This window comes from Symphalangus syndactylus, chromosome 2 (genome assembly GCF_028878055.3).
Source record: "Symphalangus syndactylus isolate Jambi chromosome 2, NHGRI_mSymSyn1-v2.1_pri, whole genome shotgun sequence".
Taxonomy (NCBI): Eukaryota; Metazoa; Chordata; class Mammalia; order Primates; family Hylobatidae; genus Symphalangus; species Symphalangus syndactylus.
The window spans coordinates 38,969,587-38,992,336 of NC_072424.2; the positions used below are offsets into that span (position 1 = coordinate 38,969,587).

Consider the following 22,750-nt stretch of genomic DNA (forward strand, 5'->3'; position numbering starts at 1 on the left):
ACCAATGAGTGAAGCAATATTGACAGATTTACTGATGTGCTTGAGACAATAGCTGGTTCACTTGCCTAGAGGCCGCTGAAATTAGATGACTAAAAGATGTCCCCACGTGTGGGGGCAGCTCTGAAACTGGCTGAGGTAGCAATCTTTTTTCAAGCATTAGAACTTGTAGCCCTGAATAAATAATTGGTTTTTTGTTATATGCCATTAAGTTTTGGGGTAGCTTGTTACACACACTAGATAACTGAGACAATCTTAATCACTTCTTTTCTATCTTTCTTTATAGATGCATCCAGAATATTGTGGAATGATTTCTCATTTAATGTGTTTCTGGGAGGTGATTTTTTTTTTTTTTTGAGACGGAGTCTTATTCTGTCACTTAGGCTGGAGTACAGTGGCACGATCTCAGCTCACTGCAACCTCTGCCTCCCAAATTCAACCGATTCTCCTGCCTCAGCCTCCCAAAGTGCTGGGATTACAGGCGTGAGCCACTGCACCTGGGCTGGGTGGTGATATTTTTGATTGGGCTTTTTGGTTTTGCTTTTTTGCTTTTTGTTTTGTATTTATATTGCTAGAATTGCATTAACTAAAAATGTAATTCATAAAAACAATAATTATTCTTTTCTACAATATTTTATATATATACATATATTTTTTTTTCTTTTTTTTTTTTTTGAGATGGAGTCTCACTCTGTCTCCTAGGCTGGAGTGCAGTGGCGCGATCTCAGCTCATTGCAAGCTCCGCCTCCCAGGTTCGTGCCATTCTCCTGCCTCAGCCTCCCGAGTAGCTGGGATACAGGCACCCGCCACCACGCCTGGCTAATTTTTTGTATTTTTAGTAGAGACGGGGTTTCACCGTCTTAGCCAGGATGGTCTCGATCTCCTGACCTCATGATCCGCCTGCCTCGGCCTCCCAAAGTGCTGGGATTACAGACATGAGCCACCGCGCCCGGCCTAAATATTTTATAAACATAAAAAGAATGATAATAAAATATGTATAGGGTATAAAGAATAACAATAAAACAAATGCCTGTGTACCTACCACCAAGTTTAAAAAATAAATTATACTTTTTAAAAATAATAATAATTCTTCTTGGCCGCTAGGACATTAGTATTTTGTGTTGGAATTTTTTCAGATTCTCATTCCAAGATATCTGGCTGGCTGACATCAGGAAGATGAAACAAGTAAAGGTGTTCCATGAAACATATCAAGGTTTGAATCTCAGCTCTATTGCTTTCTATGCTGTGTGACCTTAGGCAAGTTAATAAACTTCTCTCAGACTGTTTCCTCATCTGTAAAACAAGGAGAGTGAAGGGTATCTACACTCACAGAGATCATACACATAGCAGAACTGTGCTGCCGCTGTTAACAGAATAATCATTGGGAAAGCAAATAGTAGAAGACTCTGAGGAAAAAGGCTTAAAAGTTCAGAAAATAAAGAAGACTAAGAGTTGATTAAAATACTTCTGAGCACTTGGCTGGGTGCGGTGGCTCACGCCTGTTATCCCGGCACTTTGGGAGGCTGAGGTGGGCGGATCACCTGAGATCAGGAATTCGAGAGCAGCCTGGCCAACACGGTGAAACCCCATTTCTACTAAAAATACAAAAATTAGCCAGGCATGGTGGCGGGAGCCTGTAATCCCAGCTACTCAGGAGGCTGAGGCAGGAGAATTGCTTGAACCCGGGAGGCGGAGGTTTCGGTGAGCTGAGATCGTGCCACTGCACTCTAGCCTGCGTGACAGAGCGAGACTCTGTCTCAAAAAAAAAAAAAAAAAAAAGCTATCTGCCTTGCTCATCCAACATTGTCTTTAAAGCCAACTCCTAGATCTCCAAGGTTCTTACACAGCACCCCTCAGAACCAGCTTTTGTGATGTCTGAAGCTAACAGAATTTGGAAAGCCTTTTAAAAACAAGATTCAGCATTACAAATAGAAAAAAAGCCCACGTAAGTGAGGGGCTTTAAGGTATAAGGATCATTAGCTTCACAGTAAACCCACCCCCAATCAACAATAAACCACACATCACGCTCCTGAAACCAATCTAGCCAGTGTTTATTGGTGATTTCACATTGTTAGACAAACCACACTGTTCCTTATTTGGGCAGAAAAGCAAACTTGATAAAAAGAAGTGCATGTAGAAATAATTCTGAAATAAAAAAGTAGAGTACCTTTCCTATATTACAATGCAAAATGCATTTTTTTTTAAAAAAGAGAAGAACAGGGAACTGATATTCAATATAATGTTGTAAATTATTACTGAGAGTAGGGGTAGGTAGAACTTTTTTTCTGGATCTGAAATGGTAGTGAGTTGAGGGAAATGAAGCAGATGGTAAAAATCTGTTACATAACAGAAAGTTTCTAATCCTAAAGATTCCATTTCACCACATATCTTCCCATAAATCAAATCACTGGGCTGAACTGTGCTAGAAGCCATCAATCAACTAGCAACAGCTCACTTCTATCATATGAGAGCTGGGCAAAAGTCTGGGTTCAAGTCACAGAACTCTTGCAAATACTGACCTCATAAAAGGCCAAAGATAAAAAAGAAACAGGCAAGATAATCCACCCCCATTCCAAAGTGACTTTTCATTTCCAATCATAGCAATCTTTCTATTTCACATGCTTCACAGAATCTTCCTGCTTCCCTTCTCTGAAAACCACCCACTCTGCTTGTCTCTTGCAAGATTCTGGATCCCATCCCCTTCTGCATAATGAGTAACTTTTCTCTAGTGCACTGGTTCTCAAATCTGGGGGCCTTGGGACTCCTTTATAATCTTAAAACTTATTGAACCCCAAAGAGCTTTCACAGACATAGGTTATATCTATCTATATTTACTATATTAGAAAATAAAACATAAAAATGTTAAGTATTTATCATTTCATTTAAATAAAATAAACTCATTACATATAAATATATTTTTATAAAAATAAGCATATCTCCTAAAACAAAAAAATAGAAGAGTGGCATTGTTTTATAATTTTGCAAATATCTTTAGTAGCCAAACTAACAGAAGACCCTAGATTCTCACATTTACTTCCGTATTCAATCTGTTACAATATATCAAAACAATATTGAAAATTGAAAATTTTCAATTTTCACACAAATTGAAGCATTTGTGTGAAAATCCAGCCTCACACAGACACACTGTTGGAAACAGGAGGAGTATTAAACAGCCCTTTCAGATCATTCTGAATACTCTTCTTTGATACTATACTAAAACTCAACAAGCAGCGTTTCTTAAAGATTAGTCGCGATTGGGTGCAGTGGCTCATGCCTGTAATCCCAGCACTTTGGGAGGCCGAGGCGGGTGGATCATGAAGTCAGGAGATCAAGACCATCCTGGCTAACACGGTGAAACTCTGTCTCTACTAAAAATACAAAAAATGAGCCAGGCGTGGTGGCAGGCACCTGTAGTCCCAGCTACTCGGGAGGCTGAGGCAGCAGAATGGTGTGAACCTGGGAGGCGGAGCTTGCAGTGAGCCAAGATCGCACCACTGCACTCCAGCCTGGGCAACAGAGCAAGACTCCATCTCAAAAAAAAAAAAAAAAGATTAGTTGCAATTGGAATCTAAACCCCACCTCACGCCCCCCCGCCAAAAAAAAAAAAGATGAGTTGCAATTGGAATCTAAAACCCTATCTAAAAACTTTTCATACTCCGTTACATTAAAATCCATTAAAAAACATAGGTTTACCATGCACTTTGAATGGCTGTTATCCAAGCATGATTTCATAACATCATCTATTGGAAAATAATTGGTTCACTGAGTTATGCAAATCTTCCTAACATTGATACATTTCATTCTACAATCCTTAAAAAAAAACCACACACACATTCATTAATATCACTACCAATCTTACTCAAAAAGCCTTTTAAGTATTGGGAAGCTATCCAATTCACAGTGGCAGATATAGTTTTCCAAAATACTAATTTTCACTTGGAAGTTCAAATTTTAACATTGGCAATAAATACTGAAAACTGTTTTTCATGAAGTGACAGATTTATTTCATTCATTTTCAAGGAAATGTCTATAAAATACGCAAGTCTAAAACCTTAGTTTTTCTGGCAGTCATTCTTTTAACTAAAAATAGTGTTCCATGATAAAAGCAGCTGGGTTTACCTCATAATTCAAAAAACTGCCCAAGTGCTTTTACTCTAGACAACTTCAGTATACAGCAGAAGTGCTTAATACCTATTTCCCCTTTCATCACATAGAATATTGAAAAGATATTCATAAGTGGAACTGAATCTTTTCTTCCAATGCAGTCGTGTGGCAATGAAGAATATAGTAACTACTAGTACAATGTGGTGCCTCTATCTTGATTTGCCTAAGGCATTATTAGCAGTTTTACCTGCCATTGCTTTTGCACCATCCAAGCAAGTATCAATCAACTCAGTGAAAAAGGTAAAAAAAAATGACAACAGTCAAGAGATGGAAGCGACCCAAATGTCCATCAATAGATAAATGGATCTACAAAATGTGGTATATACATACAATGATATATTATTCCGCCTTAAAAAGGAAGAAATCCTGTCACATGTTACAACACAGATGAATCTTCAGGATATCATGCTAAGTAAGTAAGCCAGGCACAAAAAGACAAGTACTGTATGATTCCATCTATATGAGGTATCTAAAGTAGAAACAGAAAATTTAATGGTAGTTACCAGCAGCTCACTGGAAAGAGAGAGAAAAGGAGAGTTCATTAAAGGATACAGAGTTATGATCTGCAAGATGAAAAAATTCTGGAGATCTGTGTCACAACAATGTAAACATACTTAATACTACTGACTGTACACTTAAAAATGGTAAATTGTATATGTTTGAACCATAGTTTTAAAAGGCAAAATAACATTTTAGTATTATTATAAAAATAGTTTCACCCTCACAGACTCCCAAAAGGGTCTCAGAGACCCTCCAAAGGCCACTAAACACTCTTGAGAACTACTGTTCTAATACAGCCTTCCTTTTCTCTTTAACATCCATCTGCTTCTCTACCTACTCCTTCCCCTCTCCTGTCTCCTTGGACATGGCTTCTCAGTTCTTAAAAAGCCTCTACTCAACAATGCTGACTGGTAATACCCAGAATGATTTGAAAAGGCCTCTTCCTTCTGTTCTAAAATGTGGACGTCAATATTCCCTGTTTATATTTCAGTATGAGCCCCTAAGATTTCTTTCATATTTGCTTGCTCTACCTGTTTAGACCATAAGTTTCTTAAGAACATGTACCTTATCTATAGTATCTTGACACTGTCACAGAGTTTCTCACGTTTCTCCACCCAAAACATGTATCAAACAGTATTGATTGGTTTGGTCCTAGAGCTCACAAAATGGAGCTGTTGGTCTGTTAACTCCTCCATGTCTTTGTACAGCTCCACTCAAAATCAGCTGGTCTCTTTCTTAGAAAGTTTTAATTGCTTTCCAAATAAAGTATCTTGTTATGCTCTCTGATTCCTGCCAAAATAAGCAACTTTACAGCTCCAGTTTTGGTGCAACTCAACTTTTCTTTCTCTTCCTTTCGAAGTCTCCATGTGAGCTTTGGCTAAAATGTCAGCTGACCTTAGATCACTAAAGAGGAAGATAGGCCTAAATGGCATTTATGCAGTGGAAAGTCTCCATTTTTCTCATTGTGCATATAAACGAGTAACTAAAGAACAGTTTTCCCCTCTGGGCAGTAACCATATTACCTTTTTCTGGAACTCTGACCTCTCATGACCTAATCAGGCTTCTTACACTTTCAACCAACTAGAAGCGTTCCTCTATTTAGGCTCCTAACATGAATGGATCACCAGATCTTTCCTGCATTTTTTCATATATAGTTTTTTTTGTCATATATAATTTGTAGCCATGGCCTTAGCCATCATGGTCAATTACTTGCATTGCTGGACCCTCCTGTTTTGCTGATGCCACACTAGCCAATCTCTAAAGAGGACCAAAAGCCCAAAAGAAAAGTCTCAAAAGCCTTGGCATCCCTCACATCCACCTTCCCCAAAGAGGGCTGATTCACTATCACACATACTCACCCCAATACCATACCCACACACACACACCCTCTGTTTAAGAAACATGATTTCCTTCTAGTCACTGCTGAGTCAATGAAAAGAAAGTTACCCACAAATATATCACTCAAGGTGGAAATGGAAGACAATGGCTTTTTACTGCCATTATCCTGAAAGCATTAACAGCATTAGAGCTGTAACTAAGCAAACCATTACCTAGCTTACAAAATCAAAACTAATTATACCACTTTAGAGTTCAAACAGAGCTCAGTGATAGGCCAAAAATCAATTGAAGTAGCCCCCATGAGTATGGGGCTACTAATTCTTTGCTGAATGTCATCATACTCCTCAACTCTGTTCAAAGCTCAGAACCAAATATAATGATGTTACAGTTAAAGTAGCTGTGCATGACTGATGACAGTAATACATACCCAGAAAAGTATATTGTAAGATTACTGCTTACCTCCTAACAAGATTAATCAGAGCAGTCAGGAACATCTATAATTTAAAGTCCTGCTCAAAATACCATTAAGATCAAATAAATGGGCTGGGTGTGGTGGCTCATGGCTGTAAGCCAGCACTTTGGGAGGCCAAGGTGGGTGGCTTGCTTGAGCTCAGGAGTTCGAGACCAGCCTGAGCAACATGGTGAAACCCCATCTCTACAAAGAATATAAAAATTATCGGGTGTGGTGGTGCTTGCCTTTGGTCTCAGCTGCTTGGGGAACTAAGGTGAGAGGATTGCTTAAGCCTGGGAGGTTGAGGCTGCAGTGAGCTATGATCACACCACTGCACTCCAGCTTGGGTGACAAAGTGAGACCCTGTTTCCAAAAAAAAAAAAAAGATCAAGTAACTGAATAAATGTGGGACAGACACAGTGGCTCATGCCTGTAATCCCAGCACTTTGGGAGGTCAAGGTGGAAGGACTGCTTGAGGTCAGGCGTTCAAGGCCAGCCTGGGCAACATAGTGAGACCTCTGTCTCTAAAAATAAAATAAAAAATTTAGCCAGGCACGGTGGCATGCACCTATAATCTCAGATACTAGGAAGGCTGAGGCAGGAGGATGGCTTGAGTCACTCTATAAATAATAAAATAAACGTGAATAAATGCTTTCAATTTCACCATCAAAAATCTCTGAACTGTTCTATTACACATAAGAACCCAATCATTTCATCTGTATATGCTAAAGAGCATTCTAACCAAAAGTAATGCCTCTCTTTGACTTGCTTTAATTAAACAGAATTGAAACACCTATGGAAGGCCAGTACCAAGCCAATTGCTGACACAGAACCTCTCATTCAGTTATTTCCAGACGGTAAAGGAACATGAAGGCACCACCTTTCAATAGCTACAAAGACATTCTTCAGACAATAGTTCAACCAGACAAAATTTTACCCACTAATGAAGATAACAGTGAGGCTACCAAAAAGTGAACAATATTAAACATGAATGTGAAAAAGGAAAGGTATTAAATAGAACATTTAAGAACTGTTTACCATAGTGTCTGGTACACTATGTATACATGCTAGAAGTTCCTCTTACACAGTCATGCACTGCATAATGACGTTTCAGTCAACAGCAAACCACATGTACAACAGTGGTCCCATAAGATTATAATGGAACTGAAAAAATTCCTATTACTTAATGACGTCTTGATGATCCTGACCCTGTGCAGGCTTAGGCTAATGTGTGTTTCTGTTTTCATTTCTAACAAATAAGTTTTAAAAGGAAAAAAATTTTTAAATTTTTAAAAATAGAAAAAAACTTATAGAATAAGAATATTATAAGGAAAATATTTCCCTACAGCTTTACAATATGTTTGTGTTTTAAGTTGTGTTAGTCCAAAACAGTCAAAAAGTTTTTAAAAATTTCAAAGCTTAGAAAGTGGAAAAGTTACAGTAAGTTAAGGTTAATTTATTATTGAAGAAAGAAAAAAGTAAATAATTTTTTAATAAATTTAGTGTAGCCTAAATGTACAGTGTTTATAAAGTCTACAGTAATGTCCTAGGCCTTCACACTCACCACTCACTCATGCTGAGAAACTTCCAGTTCTGTGAGCTCCACTGATGGTAAGTGCCCTATACAGGTGTACAATTTATTTTATTATTATTATTATTATTATTATTATTATTGAGACAGGGTTTTGCTCTGCTGCCCAGGATGGAGTGCAGCAGAGCAATCATGGCTCACTGAAGCCTTGGCCTCCTGGGCTCAAGTGATCCTCCTGCCTCCACCACCCAAGTAGCTGGGGCTACAGGCATGCACCACCACACCCAGCTAATTTCTAAATTTTCTGTGGAGATGAGGTTTCACCATGTTACCTAGGCTGGTCTGGAACTCCTGGGCTCAAGAGATCTGTCCACTTCAGCCTCCCAAAGTACTGGGACTGCAGGCATGAGCCACCATACCAGACCCAATTTATCTTTTACACCATATTTTCACTGTACCTTTTCTATGTTTATATATGTTTAGATACACAAATACTTACCATTGTGTTGCAGTTGCCTATAGTATTCAGTGCAGTAACATGTGTACAGGTTTGTAGACTAGGAGCATATACACCACACAGCCTAGGTGTGTAGTAGGCTGTACCATCTAGGTTTGTGTAAGTATTCTATGATGTTTACACAATGATGAAATCACCTAATGATGCATTTATTAGAACATATCCCAATCATTATATAACACATGACTGTATGAAAAATTAATAAATTTTAAGTTACCCAGCATCCACAGCAGAAATTAAAACATGGTACACTTAACACTGTCAACAGAACTCTGTGAAATGATGAAAATGTTCTCTATCTGCACTGTCCCATATATCCACATGTGGCCACTGAGCATTTGAAATGTCCCCAGTCCACGTGAGGAATTGAATTTTGTTTCATTTAATATTAATTTAAATTTAATTAGCCACTTGTGGGTAGTGACTACCCTATTTGATACCACATTGTAGACACTCGATAATTGTTGAATAAGTAAACAGATAAATGAATAAATGGATATAAGATATGTATTAAGTCTGAAGAAAATATTGGAGCATGTCTTACGTGGCACATGCCAGAAAAATAGTTGATTAAAACACACATCTCGGCCGGGCGCAGTGGCTCACGCCTGTAATCCCAGCACTTTGGGAGGCCGAGGCGGGTGGATCATGAGGTCAGGAGATCAAGACCATCTTGGCTAACACGGTGAAACCCCCTCTCTACTAAAAATACAAAAAATTAGCTGGGCGTGGTGGTGGGCGCCTGTAGTCCCAACTACTCGGGATGCTGAGGCAGGAGAATGGCGTGAACCCGGGAGGCGGAGCTTGCAGTGAGCCGAGATCGCGCCACTGCACTCCAGCCTGGGTGACAAAGCAAGACTCCGTCTCAAACAAAACAAAACAAAACAAAAAAACCCACACATCTAATACAAGTATTATTCTCAAAAACAGCTCTGCTGTGCATGTGTAGGGTCAGGGGATATGTGGTAAATCTCTGCACTTTCAGCTCAAATGAGCTGTAAAACTAAAATGGCTCTAAAAAAAGTTTATTAAAAAAAACACAGTTTTGGATTCTATCCTTACTGACACCCCATCTCTCTAAATTTACTTTTTTTGTATCAAATAAATTCTAGTTCTGATGCAAACCTCCTACTTTCTCTTTCCAGAAGCAATATGGATACGTGTTCACAATAAAGAAAAAAAATGTAAGTCTTTAGTTCTGGAACTACTGAGAGAAAACCCCGACAGGCTTCTAAAGTCCTGGTTAATATCCCCTGAGAAGTGATATGTTAAATTCCACCAATGCCTAGAAAAAGTTCACATTGAAATATCGGTTTTCAATGCAAAAGTAATTAAAATATTTTAAACATTAACTGCTTTCATATATATTAAAATACAAAGATGCAATGTGCAAGAGAGACTATCATTTCTAATTAAAGCAATGCCTTATTTGTCAAGACCATAAAACAATGAATGGGCCTGAGACAGTGGCTCACATCTGTAATCCCAGCACTTTGCGAGGCCAAGGCAGGTGGATTGCTTGAGCCTAGGAGTTCATGACCAGCCTGGGCAACATAGGGAGACACTGTCTCTACAAAAAAAAAAAAGAAAGATATATAAAATAAAATAAAGAATGAATGTAGTGTTCCTCTAGGCACATTTTCCTGATCAAAGGTTTCCAAACTTGCTCCCATGAAGACACGTGTAAGTGATTCCTGGAAGTCAGCACACTTTCTGAGGGACACCATAAAGTACTGATATAATTTCGCTGTGTGAATTAGGAACAATTTAAGTAGAAAAAAATATGTCTATATATGAATATAATATAAAAAATCACAACTACAGGCGCTTGTCTTAAAACTTTTTTAAGCTGTTAAACTAAGGTAGTAAGTGTTTCTACCAATTCCTAGTTACTTGCTTAATCATTTCATCAAAATTTTAAATAGAGATTATAATGCCCATTATCTTCAGTGTATATTTTCAGGCAGAGAAGAGAATTGGAAAACAGAAAAATCAAGATTATTTCAAATAATAATAGATTGACATTTGATTAGTCAATCAATGCACCTGACATTCCTAGATGCTCTACTCTTCTTATGCAAATGACAAGACTAAAAGATAGCTATTTTTATTCTCACTTTATATATAAAGAATATGAAATTCCAGGATATTAAGAAACCTGCCCAAGATTACCCAACTAGCAAATGATGGGCTGATTAAAATTAACTTTCCCTTACCTCACAATACCTCCTTAAATAAATGTAACCGAATCTTAGAGCAGTTTTTCTCAACCCAGGTGGTATATTAGATTCACCTTGAGAAGAGTCCCAATTATTTGCATTTTTTTAAAGTTCCCCAAGTGATTTAGATACACAAAGGTTGAAAACCTCTGATTTAAAATTATCATTAATGGCCAGGCGTGGTGGCTCACGTCTGTAATCCCAGCACTTTGGGAGGCTGAAGTGGGTGGATCACATGAGGCCAGGAGTTCGAGACCAGCTTGGCAAACATGGTGAAACCCTGTCTCTACTAAAAATACAAAAATTAGCCCGGCATGGTGGTGTGCACCTGTAATCCCAGCTACTCGGGAGGCTAAGGTATGAGAATCACTTGAACCTGGGAGGTGGTGGTTGAAGTGAGCTGAGATCATGCCACTGCACTCCAGCCTGGGCAACAGAGTGAGACTCTGTCTCAAAAAAAAAGAAAGATTATCATTTCATTAACATAAATTTTTAGACTATGTAATAAAACAGTTTTAACAACATATGTAGAACCATTTACCACTATAGAAACTGTCTGTAGAAATTTTGAGTTATTGAGTCTATCTTTATTAAATTTCCTCTCTCCTGCTTCACTGCCAAGATGCCAGATATAACTGATTATTGTCATAATGTGCCCACATCTAACAACACACCCCACCCACCATTCCAATTTGTTATCTGTTGTGTTCTGAGACAAGTGAGAACCATGCAAATGAGAACAGTGTGTAAAATAAAAGCTAACAGGCTTTATGTGAGAGCCTATCTTATCAGTAAAGTACAGGTGCTTTTAGCACATGAACTTAGTGATATGAAATTTGGTTGCTCAAGAACTTCTTCTGTTTAATTTCTGATTCTTAACTTTGTTCCTAATTCTTAACCTTGTACATAGTTCCTGATTCTTCACTCCTGATTCTATACAACCGTACCTAAACTATTATCTCACTGGGAAATAATTTTTCCTTTATGCCTGCCTCTCTAACTAGATTACGAACTACTTGAGTTCAGGGGCTATGCTTTGTCATCTTTGTACTCCAGTGCTATCATAGAGTCATGGACACAGCAAGCCCTCAATAAATGTTTGCCTCTTAAATGACTCATGGAGGCTGCCCTGAATGAAGTTTAATGATAAATGGTCATTTGTGGCAATATATACAGGACCTTTCATTAAATAACAATGAGCTCTAAGCCACAGAGTGCCAGGGTGTTAGGACTTTGGTGAGGTCACCATAATGGCACAGTCTATGTGTTCCTCAGCTCTGCTGCTAACTTGTTTCAATTAATTCAACCTATCAAGTATTTATTGGCTCTGACCACTTGGGATACAGTGATAGACAAGAATTATCAGATAACTCTGCCTCCCACATACATGTAAATGCTTTTACCTCTCTCCATCCTCTTGCGACCACAACCATCTCTCTCTTGAGGTACAGTCCTTGACTTAGAATGGTACAACTTACAACTTACAATTTTTCAGCTTTATGATGCTGCAAAAGTGATGCACATTCAGTAGAAAGTATACCATGAGTATCCACACAACTATTCTGTTTTTCACTTTCAGTACAGTATTCAATAAATTACATGATATTCAATACTTTTTTATAAAATAGGCCTTCTGTTAGGTGGTTTTGCACAACAGTAGGCTAATGTAAATGTTCTGAGCACCTTTAAAGTAGGCTAGGCTAAGCTATGACATTTGTTAGGTTAGGTGTGTTAAATGCATTTTCAACTTATGATATTTCAATTTACATAACCCATCATAAGTCAAGGAGCATCTCTAGTTCAATTACTCTTCTTGCTTTCTTTTTTATTCCTCTCCAATTCTTTTTCCACAATCCCACCAAAGTGAGCTTTCTTTAAGAAGCAGTTCTGGGCCGGGCGCCGTGGCTCACGCCTGTAATCCCAGCACTTTGGGAGGCCGAGGCGGGCGGATCACGAGGTCAGGAGATCGAGACCATCCTGGCTAACACGGTGAAACCCCGTCTCTACTAAAAATATAAAAAATTAGCCGGGCGTGTTGGCGGGCGCCTGTAGTCCCAGCTACTCGGGAGGCTGAGGCAGGAGAATGGCGTGAACCCGGGAGGCGGAGCTTGCAGTGAGCCGAGATCGTGCCACTGCACTCCAGCCTGGGGGACAGAGCAAGACTCTGTCTCAAAAAAAAAAAAAAAAAAAAAAGAAGCAGTTCTGGCTGGGCATGATGGCTCATGCCTGTAACCCCAGCACTTTGAGAGGCCGAGGCAGGTGGACTACTTGAGGCCAGGGATTCGAGACCAGCCTGGCCAACATGGTGAAACCCCGTCTCTACTAAAAATACAAAAACTAGCTGGGCATGGTGCCACATGCCTGTAATCCCAGCTACTTGGGAGGCTGAGGCAGGAGAATTGCTTGAACCTGGGAGGCGGAGGTTGTAGTGAGCCAAGATAGCGCCACTGCACTCCGGCCTGGGTGACAGAGTGAGACTCTGTTTCAAAAAAAAAAAAATTAAAAAGCAGTTCCAACCTTTTCACTCTTCAAAACCTTTCAAAGCCTTCCTTCTGCCCTGAGGGTAATGCCTAAACCCTCTAAAATAGCTTCACAGACTCAGCTTGATCTAGCTCTCCAGCCATACAGCTCACTATTCACTCCCTAATTGTCTTTAGCCATATTAACTAACCTACATGGAACTCCATAATTAGACCATGTCGTCTTCAAGTGAGAAACTATGCGCAGGTCTGTCAAGAAAATTCCATAAGCATTAAACAAACTCAAATTATGGATTTAGGTCCCCAAATTTAGTACGTTTCTTAAGGGCAGTTGTTGATTACTATAATCATCCAAACACCGTTTCCTCTTCTGGAAAGGAAGAGAAAGTCGAGGCTGGCATGGTACTCAATGCCTGCAATCCCAGAGCAATCCCAACACTCTGGGAGGCCAAAGCAGGAGGATCACTTGAGCCCAGGTGTTCAAGACCAGCCTTGGGCAACATAGTGAGACCTCCATCTCTATTTCAGTAACATTTAAAAAGAAAAGAAAGCCAAAAATACAAATGAATAGGGCTGCTAGAAGAAGGCAAGGCTGAAAACGTAAGCTTCTTGAGAAAATGTACCAAAGTCTCTGTACTGGTGTCTGATGCCTATTATCGTCTGCACATAGTGGCTGCTCAAATTTTTGTTGAATGAATGAATGAATGATGAATGAATGAATGAATGACCAAAGTGAATGGGAAATGAGAAAATCTGGGGACAGAATCCAGAAATAAAAAGGAGGGTAGGCATGTGTCCCAATTCTGACCAAAAAAGATTCCAGGAAATGGTTGTTAGAGGTTTCTGGCAAGGCTCTTCTCCATTCTTAGAAGAGAGTCATGGAAAGACTTTCTGTCTCCTACAGGACATAAGTGAGTATATATGTTGCCCTGGTTGCTACTGTCTGCTGTTTTTCTTTTCTTTCTTTTTTTTTTTTTTTTTTTTTTGAGACAGGGTCTCACTCTGTCCCCCGGGCTGGAGTACAATGGCGTGATCCCAGCTCACTGCATTCTCTACCTCCCCAGGCTCCAGTGGTCCTCCTGCCTCAGCCTCCTGGGAAGCAAGGACTACAGGTGCATGCTACCATGCCTGGCTAATTTTTGTATTTTTTTTTGTAGAAACAGGGTTTCACCATGTTGCACAGGCTGGTCTCGAACTCTTGAGCTCATGCAATCCACCTGCCTCCGCCTCCCAAAGTGCTGAGATTACGGGCATGAGCCACCATGCCTGGCAGTCTGCTGTTTTTCAACCATTAAGTAAACTGACACTGTGGACAACAGACAGGAGAGACAGAGCCTCTCATCTTGTCAGCCAATGTTGAACTTGTAGTCCTTCTACCCCTGGACTTCCAGGTATGTGAGCATTCTTATTGTTTAAGTCAATGTGGGCTGTTATTTGCAGCCCAAAGCCTCTTAACTAATACATATCTGAGAAGCAATAAAAAGAACATTTAGGCCAGGCATGGTGGCTCACGCCTGTAATCCCAGCACTTTGGGAGGCCGAGGTGGGTAGATCACAAGGTCAGGAGATCAAGACCATCCTGGCTAAATGGTGAAACCCCATCTCTATTAAAAATACAAAAAATTAGCCAGGCATGGTGGCATGTGCCTGTAGTCCCAGCTACTCGGGAGGCTGAGGCAGGAGAATCACTTGAACCTGGGAAGCAGAGGATGTAGTGAGCTGAGATAGCGCCACTGTACTCCAGCCTGGGCAACAGAGCAAGACTCTGTCTCAAAAAAAAAAAAAAAGAAAATGTAAATATTTTAAAAATGAGGCCAGGCACAGTGGCTCACATCTGTAATCCCAGCATTTTGAGATGCCAAGGCAGGAGAATTGCTTGAACCCAGGAGTTGAAGGAGCTATGATCACACTACTGTACTCCAGCCTGGGTGACAGAGTGAGACTCTGTCTCTAGAGAAAAAAATTTTTTAATAAGAAAATCATGTTGAAGATGATGAACACAACATGCCATTATTTAATTTTGTACCTTCATCAAAAACTAATCTCAAAAAAATAGCAAAATGAATCACTGCTATAAAGAAATATAGACGTTCTGTGCAATTGGTATAGCTAGAAGTATATAAAATAATTCAGATGTACTATCTGTGAAAAAAGATGCCAAACTTTCACTGGACGGAACAGTAGATTAAACACTACAGAAAAAAATACTAACAAATTTGAAAGCAGCAAAAAAATATCTGAATGAAACACAGAGAGAAAAAAGACTGGAAAAAAAAATGAACATCAGTGAGCTGTGGGAAAACATCACATAGCTCAATATACATGTAACTGGAGTCCCCAGAGGAAAAGCAGGGGAGAACAACAACAAAAAAATCTGAAGAAGTAATGGACAAAATGTTTCCAAATTTGATTAAAACTACAAATCCATAGATCCAAGAATCAACAAATCACAAGCACAAGAATCATGTAAGTAGGGCATGGTGACCCATGCCAGTAATCCCAGCACTTTGGGAGGCCGAGGCAGGAGGATAGGTTGAGCTCAGCAGTTTGAGACCAGCTTGAGCAACACTGCGAGACCTCACCTCTACTAAAAATCAAAAAAATTAGCCAGGTATGATGGCATACGCCTGTAGTCCCAGCTACTCGGGAGGCTGAGGCAGGAAGATAGCTTGAACCCAGGAGACTGAGGCTGCAGTGGGCTATGATTGCACCATAGCACTCCAACCTCGGAGATGAGCGAGACAGTCTCAAAAATAAATAAATAAACAAATAAAGTCATGTAGAAAACCACATCAAAGCACATCACAATCAAATTGCTTAAAACCAGTAATAAACAGAAAATTCTAAAAGTATTCAGAGGAAAAAGATACATTCTATACAGAGAGAACAAAGATTAAAAGGACAGCAGACATCTCAGAAAGAATGCAAGCCAAAAGACAGTGAAGCATCATCTTTAAAGTAATGAAAGGAAAAAAATGATCAACCTAGAGTTCTATACCCAATGAAAATTTATTTCAAAAGGAAAGCAAAATAAGGACTTTTTCAGTCATATAAAAGTTGAAAGAATTTATCACCACATACTTGCTCTACTAGAAATGCTAGAGAATGTTCTCGAGGTAAAAGCAAACATGGAAATATGGATCCAGATGGAAATATGGATCTACGCAAAGGAATGAAGCAGCCCAGAAATGGTAAATATAGACAAAAGTGACTCCATCATGGATGCTAATCTGCCATGTTGACTTCTGACTAGCCCCAGTCCCGTAAATGCCTCTTGGTTCCTGCTTTATTTACTAGTGTAAGAACATGTCAACCTTGGTGTTGGCACACAAATGACAGGATATGGCACATGCAGCATTCTTACCTGTTCTGGAGGGCTGTCTTTAATTGTCTTGCACAGGGTGCATATCCTGTCTCCCTGTACTATATAAGCCTGGGTCTCAGGAGTAACAGTATGGAGATCTACCTGTCTTGCAGCTACCCAGGACCATGCTTCTGTCTGCAAGTTCCCTCAATAAATCAATCAATACCAACGAACAATTTGCCTGCCTCCTCCTTTGGTTTCTCAGTCCCTTCAGCATTCAAGGGTCACTTTGCTTATATGACCCTTTCAGGCAACAATATGGTTAAATACATAAGCCTTTTTTTCTTATATTGAAAATCTCTTCAAAAGATAATTGACTATCTAACACAAAAATAATAACAATATATTGTGGAGCTTATAACATGTAGAAATAAAATATATGACAATAGCACAAAGACCAAGTGGAAGGGAGGAATGAAAGCATACTGTTGTTAGGTTCTTGTTCTAGATGTGAAGAGGAGTAATATTACTTGAAGGAAGATTGTGATAATTAAAGATGACACTATAAACTTTAAAGTAACCACTAAAAAAAGAAAAAGTTATATCTAATAAGCCAACATGAGAGATAAAATGGAAACATAAAAATTGTGCTCAACTGAAAAGAGGGAAAAAGAACAAGAACAAATGTGACAAACGAAAAACACATAGCGAGATTAAAACTAAACATACTAAATAATCAGATTACATGTAAATGGCCTGAACACCCCAATTAACTGCAGAAATAGTCAGATTGGATAAAAAAACAAGACTCAACCAAACACTGACTACAAGAAGCCCACTTATATAAAGACACCAATAGGCTAAAACTAAAACTATAGAAGAAATATCTGTCATGCTAATGTTAATCAAAAGAAAGCTGGAGTAGCTATATCAATACCAGACTAGTAGATTTCAGAGCAAAGTATATAATCAAGGATAAAGAAAATCATTTAATAATGATAAAGGGGTCCATTCATAAAGGTATATACAGTCCTAAACATGTATACACACAATAAGTTTCAGCCCACCAAAACAAGAAAACAGAAAGATGCCTTTCATGCAGTATCAGTATTCCTGTACCAAACTGAACATTGCCAAAATAGGGCTTAAGATCTTCTTTATGTAATAAATGGCATGCAATTTTACTAATAAAAGTACAGTATCACCCAAAAGGGTCAAAGTTAGTAGTGTGTTAAACAGCTTATGAAAATATTTATGACTTGAGTGCCAAAATCTAAAGCTGACTCACCTTTCGTATTGCCTATCTCGTGGTAATGAAGCACTCCAATGTCGAAAGTCTATGATTAACATAAGTAAAAGCAGACAGGATATGAAGAAGAGTCCCAGGAATGCCACCCGCTGACGGAGAAATGGACTCACTGTGGGCACAGTGAAGTACCAGGAGGCTGGGCAGAGGTAGGAAAAACTGATCCTGAAATTAGACAAACATTAGTAAGTCTGAAACATTTCTACAATTGAGTGCTTAAATATCGTTTTAAAATTGGATAAAAGCCCTCCTAATAAAGGCAAAAATCCATGCCAACAGAAGTCTAAATGTTCTTGTCATCTCTAATTTTAGAAGAAGCTCATGGTGCTTCTACTATATAAATCAGAAAAGCCTTATCTGCCCTTTTTCCAAACTGCACTTTTGAGTGCAATTCAAAGACTTAATCTCATGTTAGTGAAAAGATCACCAGTCTCCCTGGGCAACCTCATAACATTGGAGAATCAGAGCAACTACAATATTCCCAACCAAGAATGCTGTCAAGAAACAGGATGGTCAGAAAATTAATTTAACTGATTTTAAAAATGTTTTACCAGATTATATATGCACATAGTAAAAGACAAATCAAACAGTTTAAAAGGATATATTGCATAGTGAAAAGTGATTCTTGCCCTGACCCCACAATTTCTCTCTCAGAGGCAAACATTGCTACCCAGTTGCTGTGTAATTTTTTTTTTTTTTTGAGATGGAGTCTTGCTCTATTGCCCAGGCTGGAGTGTAGTGGTGCAATCTCGGCTCACTGCAACCTCCACCTCCTGGGTTCAAGCGATTCTTCTTCCTCAGCCTCCCCAGTAGCTGGGATTACAGGTGCCTGCCACCACGCCCGACTAATTTTCGTATTTTTAGTTATTTTTAGTAGAGACCGGGTTTCTACTTGGCCAGGCTGGTCCCGAACTCCGGACCTCAGGTGATCCGCCTGCCTCGGCCTCCCAAAGTGCTGGGATTAGAGGCGTGAGCTACCGCACCCGGCCATTGCTGTGTATTTTTCCAGGGATATTCTACGGATACACAAGCATAAATATACACCAATATATTTACAGTAATATGTCTGTATGTGTGTGTGTGTGTGTGTGTGTGCGTATCCATTCCCTCGGTTTTACACAAATGGTAGTCCACCATACCTGCTGTTCTGCATCTTTCCTCACTTTATTTTATAACTGTCCCTTATTGGTGCATGTGGATCCACATTAATATTTTTTAAAAGCTTCAGGGTATTATAATGTATGGATAAGTGTATTCATCTGTGAAGTTCACTTTGTATATTGATTCAAAAGGACCTCGGTCTGTCTGCTTTTAAAGTTCATTGCAAACAAAAAACAAAAAACTTCTTTGTTTAACCTCCTCAAGTGGCACCTAGCCTTGCTCAGATGCAAATCTGAATCAGTGTTACAACCTTGCACTTTACAGAGCTGAGCAAGCCGACTCACTCCACCACCCCTGGGCTATGGGCTAGAAACTATTTATCAGCCCTCGAAATAATACAACTTTGATCGTCTCTGCATCCAACTAACCAGGATACAAAGTCCAAGTGCAGCTCCAGGGCAAATCTCACTTGGGACAGCCTCCCAGGGCCCCCCAACCTGCCTGCCATCCTCTGCGGTGCTCCCAGCCGGAGAGAAAGTGTGCAGCCTTACCTAGCCATGGGTTCCCTTCGGTGGTCTCAACGCCTGTCACCTTCCTTTTCTTTTGCCCTGAGAAGGTGGCCTCCTTGTCCCAGGCATCTCCTACGTCTGCAGCCTAGAAAGATTTGATTTCAGGCTTCTGTCCGACTGAGCCCACGAGACAAACCTCCACGGGAATTCTATGGCTCCCACCTCCTCCCCAGGCTCCCACTCCGTCTGCTTTGGTTCCTCAGGCCCAAAGGACCCTACCCAGGCATCCTGGGAGCGGGGCGTTCTCGTGGGCCAGCTCTGTCCTCTAGGAACCAGTCGTCCCCAGGTGGCGGGGTATGGGTCCCGTTCCCTCTCCCCGTCCCTTCGGGTCCCACAGCCCTCTCGCGCCCACACTCACGGGATCAAGCGGCCCGCCGGTTCCTTCGACACCGCTCGGTTCAGTCCCAAGCTGCTCCCCGCGGCCCCTTGCCCAGCCGGAAGGAGGGCCCGGGCCGGCGGCGGCGCCACGTCCCCAAGGAAACCGCAGAGAGCCAATGACTGACAGAAGACCCACGGAGAGGGGCCGGCTCTCCACGAGCCGAACCGGGGGCGAACCAGCTCGGTCAGCAGCACGTCCGTCCGCCAGGGTGGCCAATCCCCTAGAGCGCTCGGCCTCTGATGCCCGCCCCGGGACTTTGAGCCGCGCCCAATCGGAAAGGCGTCGTACCGAGGCTCCGCCTGCAGGGCCAGCGGAGAGCTCACAGGTGAGTGGCGCTGGGCGGCCCTGCGCCCGCTTCCCTCCCAGGGGCGCGAACTCTTGGCCAGTTGCTTTCTCCACGGCCGCTCCTGGGACAGAGTAGCTCCGGTGGGTGGGTTCGGGGTGTTTGCGACCGAAGCGCATCCCTTGCCCATAAACTATTGTTGGTTTTGTGCCCACTGACCCTCCCTACCAGAATGGCAGTTCTCTCACCTTAAACCTTCCCTATCACCTCCCAAACTGATGCCCCGACCTCACTGTCTTGCCCCGTGAGAAAAACATAAATCGAAGACAATGACGTTTACATCAAACTGCTTGTGTCCATTCATTCATTCATTGAATGTCTACTTATGCCAATCATCATGAATTTCTGTGTCGCCGCCCTCCTTGACCTTACAGTAACACAAAGGAAACGACGCGCGCGCGTGGGTGTGTGTGTTTCTTTCTTGCTTACACCAGCCCTTATCTCATTTCCAGGAGGACGGCATAAAGTCCAAGCTCTTTCCAACGTGGCACATCCATTGCGCTCCACGATCTGCCCTACCGTGTCCTCTGCCGCTGCTTGCCTTCCTTACCACGCTCCAGCAACGCGTCCTGTTTTGCTCATTCTGCCCCTCCACCTGCCTTGAATAATCGTCCCGGCCTCTTAGCCAAATCACCTCCTACTCATCCCTTACCACCCATCTTAAGGGTCACCTTCCCCTAAAAGCCCTACTTGACCTACTACACCTTTTTTATACATGCCTAGTGTTTCACTTAGCACGTTGAATTACTATTATACGTATGTGTCTGTCTGTCTGTCCCACTAGACAGAATATCCTTGAAGGCAGGGACTATCTGCTTCCACATATTCCCAATACTGGCCACTGCCTGGCAGATAAAACACAACTAATGTATAATTAATAAGCAAATAAATTAATGTGGGGGGGGATGGGGAAGAAGACCACCCAAATGCTTTATTTATTCAAAGCTTGCTATGACAAGGGAGTCAGTCACCATCACTTGCATTTGGCCGACTCAAAGCCTGTCAGGACATTAGGAAAACTACTTACTTACTTACCTACAGAGTCTCACTCTGTTGTCATCCAGGCTGGAGTGCAGTGGCACGATCATGGTTCACTGCAGCCTCGACCTCCTGAGCAAGCGACCCTCCCACCTCAACCTCCTGAGTAGCTGGCTCTACAGGCACGTGCCACCATGCCCGGCTTATCTTTTTAAATTCTTTGTAGAGATGGAGTCTCACTACGTTGTCCAGGCTGGTCTTGAACTCCTGGGTTCAAGCAGTCTTCCTGTCTCAGCCTCCCAAAGTGCTGGGATTACAGGGATGAGCAGCTGCACCTGGCCAGGAAAGCTTAGTAGTGAACAAAAAGGGAAGGTTTCATGTATGCTCTGACTTGAGGGTATTAGCATGGGAAAGCTGGAGGTGGGCTAACAAAAGTAGTGTCTCTTAAGTGATTGGCTTGGGGTAGGTAGCATATTTGGCTGTCTTTAGTGGGTCCTGAGTTGAAGAAAGGAGGTGGCAAAAAACAGGGAAACTGTGTCATTGACCAAGTCCTGATTATTCTGGGCTGGTTGCTGTAGAGGTTGTGGGTCAGAGTTCTAACTGTCATGTAAGATCTAGCCGTTGTCCAGTTTCTATATTCAGTTCCCATGACTATTGTTTTTTTGGCTCCACTACTCTGCTAACCTTGTTGAACTTCCTAATTTGCCTTTCTTCTTCAATTCTCAGTTCTCAGGTTTTTTTTCTCTGTCCCTCAATCCCCACTCTGCTTGAAGTGTTATATTTTATCTGGACCCCCAGAAACCACATTGAATAGAATAGTTGCATAAAGTTGGGATTAACCACAACATTATACAGATACCAGTTATTTTTATTATTTCAGAACCCAGTTCAGTTCCTAGAACAAAATAGATATGGAAAGCACTAAAATAATGTTTTGGAGTAATTTTTAAAAATTTCTTGAATTTGCCTTCTGTGAGTTCTAAGTCTAATCTATATATATATTTCAAACTTTAGTGTTCCATAAAATAGGTGTTTTTGAGTGGAAGTATAATTCCTATTTTTTAAATAGTACTTAATTCCTATGGTTTATGAACTATATTAACTTATAATTCAAAAGTTCATTGAAACATCCTCTAATTTACGTTTCATAACTACATCATAAAACAGAAAAGATCTACATTTTAATCCGAACATTTTTTCATTATATTTTCTTTGTAAAACTTTCTTTGTCAGTCTGGTTTGGATGATACTTCCTTCAATAAATCCATATGCCCTCAAGCATTTGTCAAGCATAATTCTTTACAAAAACCAGCAATGCTTATCTGATTAACAGCCCATAGGGCTGAGTTCTGAGGTTTCCAGTTAGCAGGGCAAATTAAAAAGCACTGAGACTATTTCCCTATTTCATTTGCTGTAACTCAACATGTTGCAACAAATTATAGAAATCTATGTTTCAAAACAGGTTTTTAACTGCTCTTTAAAGGCTTGCCTTACAATTACATTTGCAGTGTTTCTCCAGATGTGCTTGATGCCCAGCCCTGAGCAAAATCAGCCCAACAGGTCCCATATTAG

At 40.7% G+C, this 22,750-nt stretch overlaps 1 protein-coding gene across 3 annotated transcripts in view; it reads right to left on the reverse strand.

The window, feature by feature from the left end:
• The window catches only part of ENTPD7 (ectonucleoside triphosphate diphosphohydrolase 7), a 65,708-nt gene extending 45,699 nt beyond the window's left edge, over positions 1-20,009 (reverse strand). The window contains exons 1-3 of one of the 3 annotated variants that reach the window (XM_055252434.2): positions 19,837-19,973; positions 19,461-19,563; positions 17,791-17,973 (exon numbers count right to left, since the gene is read on the reverse strand). In XM_055252434.2, the coding sequence (XP_055108409.1) occupies positions 17,791-17,973; positions 19,461-19,468 (191 nt within the window). In that variant the 5' untranslated portion in view covers positions 19,469-19,563; positions 19,837-19,973. Of the gene's footprint in view, positions 1-17,790; positions 17,974-19,460; positions 19,564-19,836 lie in introns of all 3 variants that reach the window. The other 2 variants (XM_055252428.2, XM_055252443.2) reach the window with 2 other exon arrangements.
• Between the last annotated feature and the right edge of the window lie 2,741 nt (positions 20,010-22,750).